Source organism: Pristis pectinata, chromosome 4 (genome assembly GCF_009764475.1).
Source record: "Pristis pectinata isolate sPriPec2 chromosome 4, sPriPec2.1.pri, whole genome shotgun sequence".
NCBI lineage: Eukaryota > Metazoa > Chordata > Chondrichthyes > Rhinopristiformes > Pristidae > Pristis > Pristis pectinata.
The window spans coordinates 50104108-50114399 of record NC_067408.1 but is presented as its reverse complement, the minus strand read 5'-3'; the positions used below and the strand labels follow the sequence as shown (position 1 = coordinate 50114399).

General features: G+C 41.7%; 1 protein-coding gene across 1 annotated transcript in view; it reads right to left on the bottom strand.

The window, feature by feature from the left end:
- Nucleotides 1-791: 791 nt before the first annotated feature.
- Nucleotides 792-10292, bottom strand: part of LOC127569354 (slit homolog 3 protein-like) — a 529163-nt gene continuing 519662 nt past the window's right edge. Inside the window, exons 34-36 of the mRNA XM_052013912.1 lie at nucleotides 9675-9960; nucleotides 8234-8439; nucleotides 792-4143 (exon numbers count right to left, since the gene is read on the bottom strand). Of these exons, the coding sequence (XP_051869872.1) occupies nucleotides 3902-4143; nucleotides 8234-8439; nucleotides 9675-9960 (734 nt within the window). The 3' untranslated portion in view covers nucleotides 792-3901. The remainder of the gene's footprint in view (nucleotides 4144-8233; nucleotides 8440-9674; nucleotides 9961-10292) is intronic.

Below are 10292 nucleotides of genomic sequence, written 5' to 3'. Positions count from 1 at the left end.
AGTATATGAGGAAAAAAATGCCTCAGGGTGGTGGAAGCAGATGTCAGTCTCAAAAGAGATTTCAATACTCAGTTGTTGTGGCAATAAAAAGGGGTTGGTGTGACTTTCTCCACAAGAAGCTAGTGAAGAGTCAATGGCTGAATAGCTTGCTTTCGTGCTGTAACAATTCTATGATTCTTTGAGAACACAGTACTGACACAAACCATCTTCAATGCAGAATGAGTAGACTCAATATGGAATCATTATACACTAATCTCTTTCTCAACTCGGTGCTGAGTCAATAGGGTTCAATTCTGAGCATGTTTCTTATTGAATCCATGCAAGCTCAGCATTAAACTATTTCTAGTTTATTAGAGAACCATTAGAGATTCAGTATCAAATCAGTACTGGCTCAATATGGAACTAGCAAGAAGTCAATTCTGAACCAGGATAGACTCCAATCCAAATCTGATCAGCGTCATTAATAAATCATTATAAAAATCAGTATGGACTCAATACAAATTTTTTAATTCAAGACTGACTCCATTGAATGCTCAAAACTGAATCAATATAGGTTCCTCACTCTGAATATAGGTTTAATATTGAATCATTTTGATATCAATGGACTACAAAATTGTATTAGGTAGGGCTTCAAAAGTAAAATTGGAACCAGTTCAATGCTAATATATCATAAGCTTAGTAAATCATGATTGTAGATTAATAGCAAATCAGTTTCAGTTATGGGCAAACTTCAAATTTCACTGGTTTAAAGCTGACCCAAATTAAAGAAAATAATTTTCTGTCAATTTCTTGGTGCAAACACTTTAATTTTTTTTGTACAAGACATAGTAGCATTTCACAAAATATATAACATAAAAATGTACATATTTTTGTAAAACAAAGAATAAAGGGTTAAGCACCTGCAATTTGTAAAATGGCCAGAGGCTTATTTCCTTGAATACATTGTCATACAGAGAGAATCAGAGTCAGGGTTTTCACACAAACTTTCTGCAGCACCTCTTCTCTACAGGCTTAAGTTTTGTCACTACATACAGATAATATATTGTGGGCAAACCAGTAAGGAAACTGGAAAAATATGTCCTTCATGTTTTCTTACCATACTGTAACCAGACTTCCACGAAAGAATAGAATGGAAGCTATTCTTCACAAAGCCTATAAACACCTCGATGTTTGTTTGCCATTGGGATGAATCAAAACCCACCTCAATTCCCTTGGTTTCTGAGTCTCGAGACATTATTTACTGCTTACAGAAGTGATGTAAAGGTATGCATTTATCATGTACCAATGAACTTTTAGACCATGGCATTCTGCCAATTGGGAATCAGCTTAATACAAGAAGTATTGGGTTCACTGAGAGTAGGTAAGCTGATGTCTGTCCCCTTCAGTGATGCAGAATCAATGTACAGTACCATGTCCATACCTCCCTCTTGAGCATTCGAGGTGTTTTATTATGTGAAGGTACTGAGGTTAATGTATGTGGCATTCATTTGACCTAAGACCCTCAGTTTAATTTATAAGGCATTGGGTTGACTGCAAAGCCCTCAGGTTAATAGATGAGGTACTTGTGAAGCCCCTGTGTTTACGTATAAAACATTCAATGAACTAGAAGGCCTTGAGCTATTATATAGTGCATTGGGTTGACTAAGGACTTCAGATTAATGTTCATATTCAGATCCTCAGGGAAGCATTCAATTGAATGCAATGTCCTTGGGTTAATGTGTAAGGCATGTGGTTGACTTAAGGCACTTGGGTCAATGCAGCAAAAGTGGGCGAAATGTTAAGCACTTGGGTAAACACTGCAGTTATCAGATAAACATAAGGCACCAAGTGAATCCAGCATTGTTTTGTTTTCCTTTTCCCATTATATGTTTTGTCATTTTTTTCAAACAATGTGGAGAAACCCAGAGACCCACTCACCCTGTGATAGATGGCACTCCACGTGGGCAGTTGTGTTTGTTGGAGGGCTGTGATGTCTTGTCTCAATTGACACAGAGCTCAAGACTCAAGAGTAATGATCTCCCTTTTGGCTGTTGATAGAACAATCACTGGGTAAACCACAGCTATGGACAAGTCTAGAATTGAGTGCCTTCCATCAAAGGAAGGCTTTGTATAGAAGAATCCTGTAAGGGGACAAAAATATATGGGGGAGAATGAAATGGAAGTTCTCCCACTTTAGTCCTTTCCTGTGCCTAATTTATTACTTATTCTCTTAACAAACTCCTGGAGAAAATTCAACACCTGTTTATCATCCATCACTTTCTGTGCCCATGCGTCAAGTCACATTGTTCAATGTTCCTCCCATGGTGCACCTCTCCACTTAAATACTTATGCTCAGCATTTTCTAAATCACTGCCTTGGAGAGCTGAATTCTCCTTGATGAGCAATAAATCTTCTTCATCTGAGAACTTAAATATCAGACATTCAAATTCTCAAGAGAAGATATTTGGAAGCGGGGTTGGCACATGGGAGACATTTTGGATACCAGACTTGGGGGAGGCATTGTCAGACAGAAGATCAACAAATACCTCAGACATCACAGAATATAATTCAGTTCTATATTGCTTTAGTGCATGCTGTAGAAGAAGCCAAATCCTATTTCAGTGCAGATAATGCGTAATTTCCTTCTGTGGTGTGTGCAATATGGTCATCAGAATTAAGAGTTGTCATGTGTTTCCTAGAAGGTGTGAGCTAATGATCTAATACTGTCTCACGGATAAAAAGAGTTTCCATCTGCTGAAGGACCATTTGAGCTGTGACAGGAGCCTCAAGTCTAGACATTCTGTCATGCACGTCAGAGATGAAAAGCTGATGATTAAATGGCTTTAGGAGGAACAGAAAACATCTCTCAGGTGGTGTTCGAGCCTGCACGGTGCCAGACCCTAATATAGAAGCATGCATATGGTAACCGGCAAACCACTTAAGATGCAAATGCAGTCTTATTTGTGGCTATGTTTCTTATTTCAAGGTTTGTCTTGTTTTGGTTATGTGGTGGGTGGAAATTTCTAACATAAACTCTATTGTGAGACAGAGCATGTTACTGCTTCCAGTAGTCTAACTGAATATTACACAGATTTTTGCAGATCCTGTACAACGTTCCATCAGTGGTATCTGGTACTGGGTGCTACAGGATACATTACATTGTGTGTAACATTTTCTAGTGCAGAATTAGATGCCTGAGCTAATGCTGTTGTATCATTGGGGTTGTGCAATGCACTCAACCCGATTATCAAAGTTATTGGTACACTTCTGGGATTCTGCAGATACTTTGTAACATGTTCAGGACAATGATGTGTAACTACAGTGTGCTTTTCACACTATGCACACATTAGTGGGTACCTGCTGGGTTCTCCCCAGTCTTGTTATTAACAGTGCGTTGTTGGGCATCTGGAGAGTACTAATTGCAATATGTTGATTGTGACATGTTGGATCCTCAACATGGAGTCCAGAGGTGGCAACTAAGGTTGCAGTGAAACCAAAAGCCAACTGGTGTTTGGTGATGTTCCTCTTGACATTTTGGTTGTCACCAATGTTTCAACTTCCTCAAAAGCTAAAACCTCCTAAGGCAAAAATACAGGGCAAACTTTGATGGAGGGAAAACAGCCCCTTGAAACATCTTCACAACAACCAAAGGGACAAGCTTTCTCTGAATTCTTCTGTTAGGTTAATAACATGGTTAAGAAAAAAATCTTGCACAGGGAACACAGTATGATACATATACCCAGGTGATGTGATATATTTAGTAATAACTGAAGAAAATAGTCCTTTTTTAATAATAAAAATAGGTTCTATTTGTTATCTTACAATATATTTCCATTTCTTTTGGTCCACTATGAGAGTTAATGGGTCCAACTCTGCTGCAGGCGCTTGCTGCTCTTAATCCTTCTTCTCTTTCTTTGGGTCCCTACGAGGAACAACTCCCACAGCCACAGTCAACAACCCGCTCCACATCTTCCACGAAGGAGGAGCCATCCGTGCATTGGAAGACGTATTTCCGTCGCTTGCTCCGAAGCGGCACACAGCACTCACTGTTGCCACAGCTCCCTTTGCACTCCAGTCGGGGCACTTTAACCGTGGTCTGGCATGAGGCGTATCCTTGCTGTTTGCGATAGACGTCTCGGACCATTTCCTTTTGACAAAGGAGCTCTGTGAACAAAATGGAGAAGTCCACATTTGCATTGCCGTCTGCTTTAACCAGTGTTTTTGGCTCTCCCAGGAGACTGTGTAGCTTTCAGGGGTGATTAATATTAATTTGCATATATCATGCATACATAATAACTTCAGTCTGAGGTTGGGATTCATCTGCTGGTGAGATGATGTTGCAAGGTAAACCAATAACAGCCCTTTCCAACCCGGCCACCCCGTGGGATTCAAACAGAACTAACCAGGGAACTAGAATTGTGGGCCTGGTACAATCTTGGACTTCCTGGAGAGGACTACAAAAAGATAAGGTTGAACCTTTGGATGATACCATTATTAAAGAGAATTTACAGCGCAGAAAATGACTAGTTGGCCCAGTAAGTCCAGGTCAGTGTAACTGATCCACATGGGTCTCCTACCACCCTATTTAATCTCATTCCTATCAGCATATCTTGTTCATTTCCATTTCACGTACTTAACCATTTTGCTCTTCACAGTTCTGACAAAGGGTCTTTGACCTGAAATCTTAGCTCTGTTTTACTTCCCCCAGATACGGTCTGACCTGCTGATTGCCTCCAGCATTTTATGTTTTTATTTTAGATATCCAGCATCTGCAGAGTTTTTGATTTTCCCTTCACTGGAATCATGTCAGGTTGTCTGAATTATTCCATGTAGTAGCAAGTTCCATATTCTACTCTCTATTTGGTAAAGCTGTTTCTCTAGGGTCCTTTAATGGATTTGTTAATGACTATCTTAGATATAAACATTCTGGATTGACAAGTAATGCCACCTTATTTATCTATCAACTCCCTTTAGCTTAAAGACCTCTTGGCCCCTCGATCAACTTGGCCTTCTCTTTCTCTAGAAAATGGTGTAAGGTTGTCCCATATGTTGATAACCTTTCATTTCTAGTATCATTTTTGGAAGTTAAGGTGCTAAAGGGATCTAGGAAATTGAAATAAATAGCAAGTAAAATTTTGTATGAATAAATACAAAGCAAAAATTGGGCATCTGTCAATATTGTGAAAGTGACCATTAACAACTGGGCCACATGTGCTCTCAATAGGCTGTCTCCCTCAACTAGGATGTCCATTCAGTGTAACTAAATGTGTGAAGGCACTTCACAGATGTGAATCAAACATAAGTTGATGCCATGCTACATAAAGAAATTCCAGTGCAGATAATCAAAAACTTAGCCATGGGTGTGAATTTTAAATCTTTTGGCAGAGTGGTTTATAGAGGGAACTCCAGAGCTGATGGAGTGATTAAATTCAGGTATGTCCAAGGGGCCAATATTGGGGGAGGTGAGCACTCCTTGCAGGATGACAGGGATGGAGTAAATCACAGAGAGAAAGATGAGGTGACACCATGGAGAGACTGGAAAATAAAAGGGAGAATTTAGAATAAAAGGAAATGTGGGTTAGAAGACAGGGACTTTCCGCGCTGAAACCCGCCGCGTGGATTGGGTGTTGTATTATCAATCATTGAATTCATTTACCATGATTTTATTCCTTTAATCTCCAGCCCTGTTCATAATCCAGCCCATCAACAATCATGAGATGTTGAGATTCATAAGTTTGCTGCTGTTTTGGCAATATTAGCAATTTAAAAAAATAATATAAAACAGGGTTCATGCTGAAATGGGTGTTTATATAGGTTTAAGAACAATTTGTGTCAAGTGGTATGACATTTGCTACACTAGCCACACTGAGTGTTGTTCAATAAAGGATGTTTGCTTAGAAGCTCTATCTTGCTTTGTTAGACAGCAATGTAAAAGGACCCATGGGCGCTACTTTGGCAACATGTGGCCAGATTCTGCTCTAACTCCATCTACAAGTTTGCAGCTCATACCACCGTTGTAGGCCGTATCTCAAACAGCGATGAGTCAGAGTACAGGAAGGAGACAGAGAGCTTAGTGGAATGGTGTCATGACAACAACCTTTCCCTCAATGTCAACAAAACTAAAGAGCTGGTCATTGACTTCAGGAAAGGGGGCGGTGTACATGCACCTGTCTACATCAATGGTGCTGAGGTCGAGAGGGTTGAGAGCTTCAAGTTCCTGCGAGTGAACATCACCAACAGCCTGTTCTGGTCAAATCATGTAGATGCCATGGCAAAGAAAGCTCACCAGCGCCTCTACTTCCTCAGGAGGCTAAAGAAATTTGGTTTGTCCCCTTTGACTCTCACCAACTTTTACCGATGCACCATAGAAAGCATCCTATCTGGATGTATCATGGCTTGGTATGGCAACTGCTCTGCCCAGGACTGCAAGAAACTGCAGAGAGTTGTGGACACAGCCCAGCGCATCACTGACACCAGCCTCCCCTCCTTGGACTCTGTCTTTACCTCTCATTGTCTTGGTGAAGCAGCCAGCATAATCAAAGACCCACACACCCGGGACATTCTCTCTTCTCTCTTCTTCCATCGGGTAGAAGATACAGAAGCCTGAGGGCACGTACCACCAGACTTAAGGACAGCTTCTACCCCACTGTGATAAGACTATTGAACGGTTCCCTTATACAATGAGATGGACTATCACCTCATGATCTACCTTGTTGTGATCTTGCACCTTATTGCACTGCACTTTCTCTGTAGCTGTGACACTTTACTCTGTACTGTTACTGTTTTTACCTGTACTACATCAATGCATTTTCTACTAACTCAATGTAACTGCACTGTGTAATGAATTGACCTGTACGATCAGTTTGTAAGACAAGCTTTTCACTGTACCTTGGTACAAGTGACAATAATAAACCAATACCAATACATGTTTGAGGTATTGCTGAAGGGAAAGTAGCAAGGTAGCAATCAAATGTGAGGTCATAGAGAACAGGGTTCTTGACATAGAGCAGTAATGATGGCAGTCGGTGGGTGTAGGGGATACATCGTCAAGCTGGAAAAGAATGAAAATTTGTAGAATTGACTTCTGAGTCAGGAAGGCTGCAATGTGCCCAGGTCGGGGATGAGGTGCTATTCCTTGAGTTTGCTTTGGGCTTAGTTATAACAATGAGGGGACCGCATTGTGAACACCAGATTGGAAGAAGTGTCAGTGGTGCTTCACCATGAAGAAATGTTTGGGTGTCTGGATAGTGGGAGATGTTTCAAGATCTTCTCAGATTGGGCCCAGGGGGATAGATTGGGATGTAGATTGTTGATGAGAGATTTTAGCCTGAGCCATTTGATACAGAAGGTTTGACTTCTGATGAAATAAGCAAGACGGTCTCCAAAATGGAGATGGCATTCAAGAATGTGAGGCAACTTTGCTTGGGGTGTAATTCTGGAGATAGGTGTTTGCCTTGTGATAGGAGAAGTAGTGGTGGTGGCTCCTTCTTTGTCCAGTATTGTGTCCTGTGGTCACGAGAAATGTCTTTATTAAGAATTCTTTGGGTCATGAGGGCTCAAGAGAGAGCAACAAGCTGGACAACTATGGAGCAAATTACTCCAAGTACACAAGGCAGTCTCAGAAGTAGGAAGAATAGTGCCACAGCTGAGGAGATCACAGAGCTTCTGGATACCTATAAATCAATTAAATTTACAGATGTCAACTGTGTAGCTGACCGATGTATATGTATATATAAATAATTAATTACCAATGTGATGTAAGATACTTAGATAGTAAATGTTATTATGGGCTTGTTACTTTTTTAAAGGGAGACACTTGATATACACCAAGTGCCTGTATACCTTTAAGAAGAATGTGTATTATTTTTGATACATTCTGGTATCAGCTGCTGTTGTTAGTTGATGAAAATCAAAAAACCTAGAGATACTGAAATTCCAAAATAAAGGCAGAAAACGCTGGAAATGTTCAGCAGGTCAGACATCATCTGTGAGAAGAGGAACTGAGTGAACATTTTGGGATGAAGTCCTTTCCTTAGAACTCAGCAGGTGCTGCCTGACCTGCTAAGTATTTCCAGCACTTTCTGTTTTTATTGCCGCTGGTTGTCTGCTGTTTGCCTTCAATAGAGAAGGTCTTGCTCTGTCTTGCTATTTGCCTTACCCAAAAGCCCTGTGGAAGAACCTGTGGGCCCCACACATACCAGCTGGCCAAAGAAAATGAGCACCATTAACACCCCAGTCCTTCTTCTTCTCTTACCTATTTCACAAGTTTCGCCCGTGAAGTTGGTATCACACTCACAGTACGGCTCCCCCTGTGCAGAGATCTTACAATGGCCATGGTCACATTTTAGATTCTGGCAATTGACCGTCAGCTTGTCCTTGTCACAGAACCTGCCAACATAACCTTCCTTGCACACGCAGCGGTAGGTGGAATCGGATGCTATGCACGTACCGTGAACACATCTGGGAAGAGGCACAAGAGAAAATGCCAGTTATGATCTGAATGATGATGGCAGAACAGAGGGGAGTAAGTAAGTGAGGTTTCTTACACCAATAGAAGGTGGGTAACGCTGTTGAGACAACTGCTATTGCTTCTTTCTCCATACATGCTGCTTGGTCTTCTGAGTGTTCCCAGCATTCTCTGTCTTAATATCATATTGGAAGGGGTGGGGGAGTATAATAAATAATGTGGAGAACTGTACCAGGATGCAAAAAGAAAATGAGCTGTGAGGGATTTATTTCAATGGCTGGATGGTTGGTGCAGCAGTTAGCTCTGCTGCCTCACAACTCCACACACACAGGTTCGATTCTGACCTTAGTTGCTGTCCGTGTTGAATTTGCACATTCTCCCTGTGACTACGAGGGCTTCCTTCCACATCCCAAAGATTTTGTCATTCACCTACCCTGAGGCTACTGCAAATGACCCCTCAGTGTAGGTACATGACTAAAGAATCAAAAGGGTAGTTGATGGCCATGTGACGGAGATTAAGTTGCAGGGATACAGAGAAATAAGACTAATGCGATTGTTCTGTTGGGAGCTGGTATGGCCTCGATGGGCTGAATGGCTCGTTCTGAGTTGGAGAAGGCAAGTTAAATGGATGAAGTATGTATTTACAAATCTCAAAGAATGTTTTGACACCATATAAAGAATACAAACAAACCACCTTGCATTCAACAAGAAAATAGTACACCAAAATATATTTTGACAGGCTACAAGGTGTATTCTGCATCTTCTAGTCTCCAAACTACAAAAAGAAAACTGCAGCATTTAAGAAAAAATATGGAAACTGAGAGGATGTAACTATCAGGAATGACTGGCCAGGCCACAACCTTTTTACTCGGAAAAGAGAAAGCCCCTGTGTGGCTTCTGCAGTGGAAGGGATGGCCCAGGTGACAGTGTCGCTCTCCGTGAAAGGGTTGGAGTTTACTCACAGCAGATGGCACTGTTGTCTGTCGACCCATTCATCCATTTGCAACACAAGGGGAAATGGCCCCCTCTGTTGGTCAAACAGTCTGTGTTTTGTAACAAAAACCTTGGCCTGCTGAATAAATTGAAGGGCACAGGAAATCCAGAATACAAGTCCATTTCTTCACTATTTTAATGGTGAATTTATATGGCCATGATTCTTGTTCCATTATTATCAGCTAATTCCATTTCTTTGTATGCCCGTCAGGTGCCAACCAAACCCTTTACTCACTTGTTGCTGGCGCAGAGGTCTCGGATTTCCTGGTCACACAGAGGCCCCGTCCATCCGGTGTGGCAGTCACACGTGATGCTGGACTGGTCAATAGAGCGACACAGGCCGTGTTTGCAGATGTTGCATGACCTGCACCCTGGAGAGACGCCCAGGGGCATCTGCGGCAAGCTCCTGAAATCCTGCAGCTCGTTGTTGATCCTTACATCGTGAATGCAGCCATGGAAGCCATTGAGATTCCGTTCGGGACCCTGGCGGAGTCCTGCTACCCCTGACACTGGAGGGATTCCTTTAACAACAAACAATTGGCACAAGTGTAGAGGAGGTTGGCAACATACCCACTGCCTGCTTGGTGAACCAGATGGTTTTGTTCTGGTGTCAGCCTTGGCTCAGTGGTAGCACAGTCAGGAGTCATGGAGTAATAAAGATGTATAGCAGGAAAACAGGCCCTTCGTCCCATCGAGTCCATGCAGCCATCAACTGCCCATTTACAATAACCTTACGTTAATCCCATCTTTTTATTCTCTCCACATTTCTATCAGCTCCGCCCAGACTCTCCCATTCTTGTACACAATGGGGGCAATATATAGCTGACAATTAACCAATAACGAGCAATCTTTC